This window comes from Rhinichthys klamathensis, unplaced genomic scaffold, assembly GCF_029890125.1.
Source record: "Rhinichthys klamathensis goyatoka isolate OS25496 unplaced genomic scaffold, OSU_Roscu_1.1 h1tg000300l_1, whole genome shotgun sequence".
NCBI lineage: Eukaryota > Metazoa > Chordata > Actinopteri > Cypriniformes > Leuciscidae > Rhinichthys > Rhinichthys klamathensis.
Genome location: NW_026606819.1, coordinates 75,001 through 88,385, shown reverse-complemented (window position 1 = coordinate 88,385; position 13,385 = coordinate 75,001). Strand labels below are relative to the sequence as shown.

The window sequence follows — 13,385 nt, the reverse complement described above, 5'->3', positions numbered from 1 at the left end:
AACATTTAATATAGCCCATCGTACATTATTGATGCAGTCAAAAACTCTACAACTGCTTTGCAACCAGGCCGAAAGCTTTGGCTCAGTTTGGCTAAGGAAATGTTATTGGGTATGGGAAAGAATGAAGATGTATTTCTTCAGTTTATTTTAAATTCTATATTATACTGTATTAATAGTATTTCTAGTTACATTAAGGCTAAAGCAGAGCGCTCTTGGTAATATTGTATATCCTGTCAAAACATACATTAGCCTAATCATTGCCATTGCATTTGTATTTTTCAAAGATGTCAGGGAAAAATGCAAAAATATATGTTTTTCCAAACATTTTGGAGCAATTTGTTATATATTTGTAGCCTAATTTTGAAATATAACATTAAAGAGTAGGCCTATATTTGATGTGATGAATTGCTCTGTCATTTATCAGATTTACCAATTGTTATAATTTCAATTTTTGCTGGTTAATTATGAACAATGGGTAAAATTGGGGGCGGGGTTAGGCGGGGGCGGGGCTCCATTTAGGCCCCTCCCCTGCCCGCATGTGATCTCACTCCAAGCTTTTGATAAAACTTGAGAACCCTGCATTTGGCTCGCAAGTCCGATTTTAAGGAAGTGGGGGTGGTGGTGGAAGTGACGTATATGCCGTAAAGCAGTCGAATTTTGTAGTTCTCTTTGTTCGCCGGTTACTACCCGAAACCCGAAGTTTAAAAGTACGATTAAAAACGCTACAGACCCCGTCAGGCTATGGCAGACGTGTCATTCAACCTATTGTAAGTCGATGTACCATCACAAGAGACTTGGAAATATATTATGAAGGTTGAAAAGTTACCTGTTGTTACTTTAAGAGCTAGTGCACGGATCCATTACTGTTTCATTATACTGTCTGTCACACGCGATTATGCTTATTTAAGACTGTCTTTACGAGGTTACTCACCAAGACCAGAGTTTTGACATCATTTTGCGTGTTTTTAACTGTTAAAGCGATATAATCCACGAAAAAGAACTTTTGTTACTGGCGAGCTGTTTGTTGTGAGGCGGATTTAGGCTGCACGCAATGAAAAACATGCACGAGTGCGCGAGCACAGGATAGCAGAGAATGTCTGAGGATAGTTTAAAATTGCTTGAAAAAAGACGTGAAAATGATAAACGTTAGTTACGATGCAATGCTGGCCCGATTGTGCAAGTGAATCATGTCCCGACTCCTAAACACGAGTGTGTATCGACGCCTGCAGCGCTTGACGCTTGCCTTGTGCTGAGTGAGAAGACGCAGCACCGCGAGCCCTGAATATGGAAAAAATCGATTCGTGGCCGTTGAGAATCGATTTTGAATCGACCACATTTAAAAAAACGATTAATCGAAAAATCGATTTTTTTGCCCAGCCCTATGTGTGATTAGAGTTATTATAGAGACGGAGGAATATGAGCGCTGTCACTTTAAGAGCTGCGGGTCCAGTACACTGACACACACGAGCAGAACACAGAGTCTCTCGCTCCAGCGCTTTACACTCATGCTGAAATACACACAGAGGAATCGATAAGAGGAATAGAAACATTAATGTGATGACAGGTGTGCGATCCCGGGCCGGAGCGGTACCTCCTGGAGCGCTGGCGTCTGTGTGTGTGAAGCACTCACGGAGGAGAAGGACTGGCTCTGACTGAAGGAGTGTGTGTGTGTGTGTGTGTGTGTGTGTGTGTGTGTGTGTGTGTGTGTGTGTGTGTGTGTGTGTGTGCGATCCCCGGGCCGGAGCGGTACCTCCTGGAGCGCTGGCGTCTGTGTGTGTGAAGCACTCACGGAGGAGAAGGACTGGCTCTGACTGAAGGAGTGTGTGTGTGTGTGTGTGTGTGTGTGTGTGTGTGTGATCCCCGGGCCGGAGCGGTACCTCCTGGAGCGCTGGTGTCTGTGTGTGTGAAGCACTCATGGAGAAGGACTGGCTCTGACTGAAGGAGTGTGTGTGTGTGTGTGTGTGTGTGTGTGTGTGTGTGATCCCCGGGCCGGAGCGGTACCTCCTGGAGCGCTGGTGTCTGTGTGTGTGAAGCACTCATGGAGAAGGACTGGCTCTGACTGAAGGAGTGTGTGTGTGTGTGTGTGTGTGTGTGTGTGTGTGTGTGTGTGTGTGTGTGTGTGTGTGTGATCCCCGGGCCGGAGCGGTACCTCCTGGAGCGCTGGCGTCTGTGTGTGTGAAGCACTCACGGAGGAGAAGGACTGGCTCTGACTGAAGGAGTGTGTGTGTGTGTGTGATCCCCGGGCCGGAGCGGTACCTCCTGGAGCGCTGGCGTCTCTCGCGGTTCCGTCTGCGGCTGCGGTCCCGCTGGGCGCTGGAGGACGAGGAGCGGCTGCGTGTGCGGCGCCTCCGCCGGTGCCGCTCGTAACGAACATGATGATTCCCACTGCGACTCCGCTCAGACGACGGGTATCGCCGGGAGTGAGGCATCTGCACACAACACACACTGATCATTTACACACACACACACACACACACACTGATCATCTACACATCTAGCTCTAGTGTGTGTGAACGAGCCTATGAGTGAATCTGGGAATAAAGCAAAATAACTGAGAAAAATGAGATAGTCCTCAGATGCCATGATCGTGATTTATATCAAAACATCTCGCGTTAATTCGATCTCAAACAGATTCATTAACAGTAGTTATTACTCCATAACCTGACTGACATCATTAACATGTGGTTGAATGACCAATTTGTGACAGTACGGTTTCAGGAAACAGTCGTGACTATAGTTGTTTTCTCCAGCGACGCACCGCACTGATAGTGAAGCACGAGTACAGCGTTATACGGGAAACACACCCCAGTTCAGCAGATCAAGTGTGTTACTGTCGCTGTCCTGATGATGTGCCGGATAAAGAAAACTAAGAAATCATGTGTAATCGTCACGCCAGTTGCCAAACCGCCTGGACTAGTCTTACAAGTCTCACAGAAGTCTGGCAACAACAAGTCAGTTGCAAAAAAACTGGTCTAATTTGAGACGGTAAAAGTGATTTTCTCTTGACCAACTTTTTTATATGTATCAATAATATACAACAAATGAGGCAAAACACAATAGAAACTTGCATGTCAGAAATGAGCAGAACTTATATAACAATAAACACTGCCCGGCCAAACACCGGTCTATGACCGGACCATTATTGCGGTGTTAGCAGCAGTTCTTCAATCCGAACTGATAAAGTGTGTAGCTTTTCATGTCTTAAAGGCACAATATGTAAGATTTCCGCCACAAGAGGGCGCAGTGTCCAACAATAACACAGGCGTAGGTTGATGACGCAGTGATGAGCTGAATGATGGGACTTGCTGTCAAGCTGATGGATCTAATAGTGTTTATGGATGAGTGCAAACATTCATGTTTTTAAACATTGCAGTGGTATGAAGCAGGTCGCGATTGCTAAAGAGACATATCACACGCGAGTCCCGCGGATATAGAGGAATAAGGACATTTAATTCTACCGAACCCGCGAGTGCTGGATTACTCACACAGGTCAGTTTATTAGACCAATTAAACTAGTGAGGTAACGCAGCGCTGCTTCACTCGGTCTAACGTTACACTATCACACTAAACGGCATTTAAATGTGTGTTGAAAGTTATAATGTTATACTACGTGTTAGTTCGTTAGCTACACGAAACTAGCAGCGAGCTAGATCAACATTAGTATAACATACTGACCATATTCTAACATTTCATCATGTTGAGCTAACGTTATATAACATTGATTTGTTTTATGTACATTTGCTCACCTGTCTAATAAAGCTGTCGTGACTCGTGAAGCTCTGTCGAGTCCGAGTTAGCCGCGGACGCTAGCTCTCGGCATCTCACAAACGCCACGCTGATATTGATCCTCATTTTAGTTCTCCTGGTCATAGTCTATGTTTGAAAGAAACGAGAACTGCGAGCCGCTAAACGTTACGCACTGCGCAGTTGTCCGCGTCTGTCGCCATGGTTACGTCACGGCTATGGCAGTACGAGCGGAAACCGAGGATAGCGCGGATATTGAGTCGTTGACAGGTGACATTTTTTTCCGGGACAGCCACTATTGAAAAATAGGAATTTCTCTGAAATAAAAAATCTTTGGAGACTTTTGGGATATTGTAAGTACACCACTGCAGGAAATATATCACTCTGTGCAAGTGATTTTTGGATATTTTATTACAAAATTCTTACATATTGTACCTTTAAACACCCATGATGTTCTGGCCATATTCCAGCATGATCTTGACCGAAAAATGTTGTGATGTTATTTTCATTAAGAAACGCATCAGTTTTCGGTCAAGATCGTGTGTTGACAGTGCAAGCGTCCGGGGCCTGAACCGTGGAGCCGTTCAGCTGGCTAGAGTGCGTTCCAGTTTAGCTAGCAGTGTTCATCGCCATAGTAACTCCCGCTCCACGCCTAACGGGTCCGGGTCAGGTGATGCTGCAGGTCAGAGATCTCAAACCAAACCTGGACCAATCAGCTGTGAGCAAAGGATGAAGCCACTCCCCCTGTTTAAGCCACTCCCCCCATTAAAGGTGACGACATAGCAAATGATTGTTAAAGACAAAATCGTCTGGCTTTTAGAAACATTTATATGGAATAATAATGTTGTATGATTTAGATATTATTTATGTAATTATTAATCGACCACACTAACAATTTTAGTTTATCAATTATTTTCACGCACAGTTTAAAGGAAAAAAATATATAAAAGTGATATAATTACTAGAGCTGGGTATTGACACAAATTTCACAATTCGATTCGATTTCGATTCACAAGCTTCAAATTCAATTCCGATCCCATTCAATATTGATTACTTCGGATATCAGGTACAATACATGGCAAATTTTTCATTAGCCGCCTATAATATTGAAGGTAAAAATTAACTGATTTCTATACAAACACTTAAATTACACTTTTATTTATTTGTATAATAATAAAGTTATATGAATTATGAAATATAAACATTTAAATGGTGGCTGACTGTCATATTAAAAACTTGCGATTGGCTGTTCGCTACTGACGTCACACCTAAACTCAGGATCAAAGCCAGAGCTGATGATCGGCATCATGGACGGTACCAGTACCAGCAAGGCCCGGTTGGCTTGGTGTGGTAAACTCAAAACTAATCCTGTAACCCTGAGTTTGTTGAACTACCACCGTGGTCCAGGCCCAGCTCAGTCTCTCCTCCAGAACATCACACAGACTTTCAACGAATTTAAGGAATGAATTTCATGCTCTTCCCAACCATTCTCTCACAATCTGAGCCTGGTGAATCTGGACATTGTCACACAAACATTTCCATACATTAAATAATTGTATTGAAAAACTAACTAAATAAAAGATAAAACGTTCAAACCCTACTATTTCCAACAATCTCAATAACTCAATGGCATTCTTATGTTAATAATCATGCATCTTAATGAACTAACATATAACTCCTGATCTTTGTGATAAATTTGTCTTAATAAGTATAAAGAATTTTGCACAATAATAATAACACACAGCCAGGCTAGTTCTCAGAGCACAATCTTCACATATACTGTTGGGTTATGCAACTGACCCAGCTTAAATCCGGCCAAAGTGATTCTGTGTCTGAACAACTTAAACAGGGAAATAATAACACGATTATGATAATGAACAGAATGAAAGAATATCTTCTTTTGTGTTTCTCAGAAGTGAGTCAGCCAGTCATACAGGTTTAAACCAGATTTTTTTTGTTAGAATATATACTAAACATACATAAGCTATATGTTAGTATACATACTGTATATGTGTGTGTTATTATTGTTATATGTGTGTATATAATTAGCTGATTTCTGTGTTCTCCTCAGTAGCGGTTAGCCCATCGAGCTAACAGCCGCAAACATACACAGATAAACCCGCCACTGCGACCTTCAGGACCTCAGTCTGTTCACATAATCAATATAATAACGATATTTACCGCTTTAGCAGCGACGCCGGTGCGTTTATCCCACAGAAAATCCGTTCTGCCGTTATTTTACCGCTCCGTGAATTCTCGCGCACAACTTCCGGTGATGAGCTCAGCGCGCGCACACGCAGTTTCGCTAAATCAAAGTGCGCGTTCAAGAGACGGGACAAATATGTACAAAAGTATTGTTAAATATATACATGTATATAAAATGTATTTAGGTTCAGATTTGGGTTTTTTAAAGAATACTAAAGTCAACATTCAAGGCTTGTTTTGATTAACTTTCATTTTCTAGTTAAAGAATAAGCTAATAAATCATTTGAAGTGCCAGATATTTCAAATAATTGACAAATTCAAAATAACTATAAAAAATATATCAATCGATCCAATGGCTGGGAATTAAGGGAAATATATTGTATGGATAGTGTATGTGATAAGACACAGTGGCGCAGGAGACGCACGCAGCGCATGAGGCGGCCGGACGGGAGGGGGCGCCACTGTGGCACAATAATTATTTGAAAATCTTATCTTTAATACAACTTTATAAATAATCAAAAATTGTTTGTTAAAAAAGTATGAAAGGAAACGTTTTTATTTACCTTTTGTTTGTCCCATGACCAAAAATGGACAGATGTGGGACGCGTTCTGGGGCGCAGAGCAGAAAAAGGAAAATGTCAGATGATAAGGAACCTATTATTTATTTATTTTATCACTTGAAGTCTTTAAATTGATCAACATTTAACAACGGTTAACTCTGGTTAACTTTGCATTTCAGGGCTCGACATTAATGCTTGTTTGCTTGTCCGGGACAAGTTTTTGTTGTTGTTGTTTTTTAAGAGGCAATTAATAGGATTAGACTTGCCCGGCCAGACAAGTATCTTAAAATAACTAGGGAAGCATCGTAACCTATTTTTTTACAGTCTATGATCGTAACGCGAGAATGATTCTGATTGTCTTAGCTATTCAGTGTTTACAGCGATTGGTCATGGATAGTGTATTTCTCGCGCTGAGAGACTTTCTTTCGTGGATACATCGAATAATCTCACAATAATCTCACAGAAGATAATCTTACGAGTACGACCTGTGGTAAATATCACAAATATGCAGCATATTTAAGTATGTAAAAAGCTGATACACTGTGAATATTGCTTCAGATCAGAATAAATTATATTTGTACCCCAAAAATCATCCCGGAATAAAATGCTGTTATTTTACATTTGATTATTCGATATCTGAACGTAAATACTGTTAGACCTGGAAGTCTTAAAGCTGTGTTTATTTAATCTGTTTCATCTTTGTTCAATTGAATTTGTTTTGGCCATTGCTTGCAATTAAGTTTATATGTTATTTTATTTTTATATAACATTTGAACTTTATAGTTGACTGTAGTAAAATCTTTGATTATAGTAGTTTTGCTGTGGTATTGAAAATCTCACTGGTAGGCCTATCTAAAATTTTGTAGCTTATATATTTGAATAATGGGTCAAAACAACAAAAACATTAAACTAATTAAATTTTATTAGTAGTAGTATAGTAGCATATAGCAATATAACAATCAAGTAGAGCTAGGGGCGTGGTCTCAACACCAGGCTCCTCCCACGCCCCGCCTCTTTAACAAGTTTCTGTTATGTGGGAGTGACGCGCTACCAAGATGGCGACGGCCGACTCCGCCCACTTAGGCTTCAAAAATGCTCATCAAAGACCTGCGGGTGACGTCACGGACACTGTGATGACCAGAGAAGAACATTCTGGATCGAGTGTCATCTCTGTTTTCTGGACTAAATTCTGTCCTTCTTTAATGGTTAATGGCTCAAATTAACAACAACAACAAAACATATTATGAATGTAACTTTTATTCAGAAGACAATAAAATAAGAAGAGACCCAATCCTTGCTTTGGAAGCAGTAAAACATGGATATTCTGAAGCGGTTTGACATCAGATTCGTTCACACTCACTCAGCTCTGATATCTAGATCTCACTCGGAGCGAGGAATGCAAAGTCAGATATAAACTTGCAATTGCGAAAAAAGGTCAGAATTGTGAGATAAAAAGTCGCAATTACCTTTTTTATTTTATAATTCTGTGACGGAAACAAGTTTCCATGAAAAGCAGCACAAGTGACAACCAAATCAGTACTAAACAAACTGAACGTACAAACAGAAATGTCCCTAAATCAAACATTATTAATCTCTGTGTTGTGACACACTAAAGCACATGATGATGATGATGATGAAGACGACACTGGCTGCTCGAACACACCTGTGTCTGAGTTCAGTGAGAATAAATAATGCAGACCGTATGGAGTGGATTTTGTGCCATAATTAAACAAACAAATCCAGCATTTTGCAAACAAACTCGATCCGCTTTGCAAAGGAAAACTCGACTCGCAGAACAAACTGCATTGCTTTTTACATTTCTTCTACATCGGACGCGTGCGAAATGACCAAACTAGTGATTATGTTTACACTGAACGAGTCTATTTCTGTCGTTCTATATAAATTAATGAGAACATTTAATTTAATTGAAAGGAGGGTTTCATGATTCTTTATATTTGTAAAACACAATACATATTTGTCACTCCTTTGTATTTCCACATTGCTTTCTGTTTGTTTGTGAGTCGAGTTTTCCTTTTTAAAAGCAGATCGAGTTTGTTTGCAAAATGCTGGATTTGTTTGTTTAAAGGGGGTGTATAATGCCCTTTTCACAAGGAGTAAAATAAGCCTCTGATGTCCCCAGAGTGTGTGTGTGTGTGTGAGTGAGTGTGTGTGAAGTTTTACCTCAAAATACCCCACAGATATTTTTATATAACATGTTAAAATTGTCACTTTTTGAGGGTTAGCAAAATTGTAGTTTTAGTGTCTGTCCCTTTAAATGCAAATGAGCTGCAGTTCCCAGCACAGGGGGCGGAGCTTCAAGAGCTTGTGTGTGTGTGTGTGTGTGCTTATCTTCTAGTCATTGATTAGCAAATTCTGTCATGATAATCTATAAATCGTGTTCCTGGGGGCGGGGTTTATGTAAATTTTAGGGTTGGTGATGTCACTAACCCGGGAGGAATGTCATGTAGTTCAATCAGCCGTTTGTTGTAGTCCTTAAAAAGCAATTTCTTTAAAATAAAATATCTCCCTTTGCTTTGAACTTTGAGCGTCATAACTTTGCAGATGTTGTTTATGCTCAAACAGCAACATTACACACTAACTGAAGTTAGAAAAGTGAAATTATAATCAACCACCCCTTTAATTATGGCACAAAATTGACTCCATAGAACCGTATCTAACAGAGGGTCACATCTCGTCTGCATGCGTCTGCGTGGCTGCGACTGCGTCTGCGTTTGCAGGAGCCGTTAGAGACACAGACAGGAGTGTGTCTGCGTCTGCAGGAGCCGATAGAGACAGGAGTGTGTCTGCGCTGGTGCCGTTCCTCTGCTCTTCTGCCTGCGACTGCGACTGAGACTGCGCATCTGAGGGCCAGTCCGAGCCTGACAGCTTCAGTTCTGTGGGATCTGGGACCGGCGGATCCTCCAGGAGCGCCAGAGAGCCCGCGTCATTCAGGATGTTTCTGGACAGGACTGCACACACACACACACACACACACCACATTACAGGAGTCAATCATCATAATCATCATCATCATCATCATCATCAAAAGTTAATTCTAAACTTTTAATTTAATTTATTAACTAGTTTATTTCTAAACTTTGAATTACATTTTTTATATCTTAACTAGTTTAATACTAAACTTAATTTTATTGCTTATTTTTAACTAGTTATTTAATTTATTAACTTGTTTAATTCTAAACTTTTTTAATTTATTTTAACTAGTTCAATTCTAAACTTTTAATTATTTTTTTTATTTAACTAGTTTAATTCTAAACTTAATTTTATTTATTAACTAGTTTCACTCTAAACTTTCAATTTTACTATTTATTTTAACTGGTTTAATACTAAACGTAATATTATTTTTCATTAATTTTGACTAGTTTAATTCTAAACTTTTGTTGTGTTTATTTTCACTAGTTTAATTCTAAACTTTTTATTTTATTTTTGGTTTATTTTAGGAGCTAAATTAACTAAAAAAAGGAAATTAAATTATTAATATGCACACTTGAGGAATTAGTTCATCCAAAAATGAAGAAAATTTTCTAAAACAACATAAATTTCCCTATTCTATTCTTCCCGTTAAACACATCACAGGAGAAGCGTGGCGCGATTATGCATTACGGCTGTTCAATACTTTGGATATCATTACAGGAACTTCTGTCATAATGTAGGTTTCACTCCTAATGTGTGATCAGCCTATGGATGGAGATATTATATATATATAATAGTTGTTCCTCACCGCCGGACGGAGCGTAACTCTCCTCCAGTGACGGGGAACTCCTGCTGAACGGACTGTAACTCGGGAAGATCAGCAGAGCCAGAGAGAAGACGAGAATCTGGGAGGAGGAAGAACACACTAGTGAACTGAGAGACTGAAGTGTGTGTGTGTGTGTGTGTGTGTGTGTGTGTCATGGAGTCTCACTCTCTCCCTCTCACACACTCTCTCTCTCTCTAACTCCACACACACACACACACACACACACACACACACACACACACACACACACACACACACACTCTCTCACTCTCACTCTCACTCTCTAACTCCCCCCCACACACACACACACACACACACACACACACACACACACACACACACACACACACACACACACACACACACACACACACACACACACACACACACACACACACACACACTCACTCTCACTCTCACTCTCACTCACTCACACTCACTCTCACTCTCACTCTCACTCTCTCTCTGTGAGGAGGAAGAATACACTGGTGAACTGAAAACCTGAAGTGTGTGTGTGTGTGTGTGTGTGAACGAGCTGTGCAGCGAGAGATGAGTCACTCACACTCACTCTCACACACTTACTCTCACTTTATCTCACACACACACACACACACACACACACACACACTCTCTCTCTCACTCCCACACTTCACTCTCACACTTACTCTCTCTCTCTCACACACACACACACACACTCACTCACTCTCTCACACACACACTCTCTCTCACTCTCACACACACACACACACACACACACACACAAACTCACGCACCAGGATGCATGTGCTCGTCTGCGCCGCTTTCGAGGCCGTTTGCTTGATCAACGCCTGCAGGTTATGCAGCTGCGCCATAAGAGACCTGAAACAAACAAACAAACAATCAAACAAACAAACATGCAGCCGACTGGATCGTGGAACGTTGTCGCATTAAACCAAAACATGAGGGGAACACTAATTATGTGTTCACTAGTGTTCAGCTCACTCACATGTTGTGTTTCTCCAACTGGTTGACAGTTCTCTGCAGTTCTTTATTCTGAGCTGAACAAGCTGCCACCCTAAACACACACACACACACACACACACATTAATTCCCCCATATTCTCCATTGTTGCGGCTCCTCTCTTCCCAGTCTGTCAGTAACGCTCTGTTTACTTCCTGTCTCTATGAAGCCCCTCCTCCTGAAAAGCACACTGTGCTCTGATTGGTCGGCTGGATCAGTGTGTTGTGATTGGTCAAGCGCTTCGAGTGTGTTTGGGAAATGTCCCGCCCCTTTCCATAACCGCCAGTTTAACACACTACTAATGAGGGCTGTCACTTTACGTTCGAAAATCGATCGGACCAACCAACACAAGTTTCGAAAACGAAAATAGGGAATCGATTTTAACGGGCTTTTTTTGTTTTGTTTTTACCAAAAATGTGTGTTAGGTGGACAGATCAATCCAGGACACACAACATGTAGGATGCTGGAAAATAACACTGTATTTTCTGTAAACCAAATGCTTTTTAATATTCGCTATTACTTCAATGCAAGTGAACAAGCGCGCCGTTATTTGTTGCTCAGTGATGTGTGTGTGTGTGTGTGTGTGCAAGTATATACTGCGCTATACACTGTTTTTAATATATCAGGAGGATCACGAGTTGCGTATTTGCGCTAAATCCGCGCAGATTTGTCTTACACGAACTTCCCCAGCAAAGTGAGTAAACACAGAAACGCCAGACTGGCTCGTGATTCGACAGCGTTTCCAGCCAAAGTTCATTTGTGCTGAAACTTCACGCCAATAAATCATCAGGAATATTGCTGACTTGTGCGTCTCAAGCACCCTCTTTACGCTCGTCCTAACGCCTGTTAGGTGTCCGTGGATTTGCCTGTATTTGTGGATGAAAATGGAAACGTCTTTAGACATGGAAAATTGATTTTACAATCGATTCAATGAACACTTACGTCTCAAAAATCGAACAGGATTTTTTCACAAAAGTGACAGCCCTACTACTAACTCAACCAGGCCCCGCCCCTTTATTCTGCGTATGAATTATTATAATGAGGAATATTGTGACGTGTTCGTTCCCGGGAGAAACTCAAGACTACAATGGAGGCGTTTCAGGAGTTCAGGAACACTGACGCTGATATAGAGGAGAACTGGAGCTTTCTCATGATCAAACAGTGATCGTTTCAGAAACAGATTAAATATTTGGATGAAGAATAAAGATATTATCCCAGGACGTGTGTTAGGAAAGGGAACAGGGGTCATGTGTGACCTCGCATGTGTCAGGGGTCATGTGAGACCTTGTGTGTGTCAGCGGTCATGTGACCTCACCTGCTCTCCAGACCGTCGATATACTCCTTCTTCCTCCTGCGACTGTCCTGAGCCGAGAGTTTGTTCCGGATCTTCCGTCTCACTTTCTTCAGGATTCTCTCCTCGGCCTGTGAGATTAACAGATTAACTCACTCTCACTCTCACACTCACTCTCACTCTCACTCTCACTCTCACTCTCACTCTCACACTCACACTCACACTCACACTCACACTCACACTCACTCACTGTGTCTGACCTTTGTTAAAGGCAGATTATTGGGCAGAGAAATTCCCTCCTGATCCAGGAGCTTCTGCTCCTCGTCTGTGAGCTGAAGATCAGGATAAACCTGAACAGGAGAGTTTAAATGTCAGCAACATGAGCTCACGCAGTTTGGCTGAACCCTTCCTTTAAAACAAACCTACCAAAAAGCTGTCGGGGTTGTGCATGTTTTGCATGTCATGAGTGGAAACATTCTCCACCTTCACAGACGACACCAGCTCGTTGACCACACACGACTCCGACAGCAGCATCTGAGAGCTCCACTCATCTGCACAGACCAGACGCGTGAGAACATGATTACATGCGGATTACATGCGGATTACATGCGGATTACATGCGGATTACATTACATGCGGATTACATTACATGCGGATTACATTACATGCGGATTACATGCAGATTACATGCAGATTACATGCAGATTACATGCAGATTACATGCAGATTACATGCAGATTACATGCAGATTACATGCGGATTACATGTAGATTACATTCAGATTACATGCGGATTACATGTAGATTACATTAAGATTACATGCGGATTA

At 41.3% G+C, this 13,385-nt stretch overlaps 2 protein-coding genes across 3 annotated transcripts in view; both read right to left on the bottom strand.

The window, feature by feature from the left end:
• Positions 1-6,082, bottom strand: part of clk2b (CDC-like kinase 2b) — a 28,453-nt gene extending 22,371 nt beyond the window's left edge. For both annotated transcript variants that reach the window (XM_056270258.1, XM_056270259.1), the window contains exons 1-2: positions 5,926-6,082; positions 2,257-2,429 (exon numbers count right to left, since the gene is read on the bottom strand). In XM_056270258.1, coding sequence (XP_056126233.1) covers positions 2,257-2,429 — 173 coding nt within the window. In that variant the 5' untranslated portion in view covers positions 5,926-6,082. The remainder of the gene's footprint in view (positions 1-2,256; positions 2,430-5,925) is intronic.
• A 3,041-nt stretch (positions 6,083-9,123) lies between these two features.
• Positions 9,124-13,385, bottom strand: part of creb3l4 (cAMP responsive element binding protein 3-like 4) — a 7,518-nt gene continuing 3,256 nt past the window's right edge. The window contains exons 4-10 of the mRNA XM_056270262.1: positions 12,983-13,107; positions 12,817-12,906; positions 12,581-12,687; positions 11,252-11,320; positions 11,040-11,124; positions 10,249-10,345; positions 9,124-9,478 (exon numbers count right to left, since the gene is read on the bottom strand). Of these exons, the coding sequence (XP_056126237.1) occupies positions 9,195-9,478; positions 10,249-10,345; positions 11,040-11,124; positions 11,252-11,320; positions 12,581-12,687; positions 12,817-12,906; positions 12,983-13,107 (857 nt within the window). The 3' untranslated portion in view covers positions 9,124-9,194. The remainder of the gene's footprint in view (positions 9,479-10,248; positions 10,346-11,039; positions 11,125-11,251; positions 11,321-12,580; positions 12,688-12,816; positions 12,907-12,982; positions 13,108-13,385) is intronic.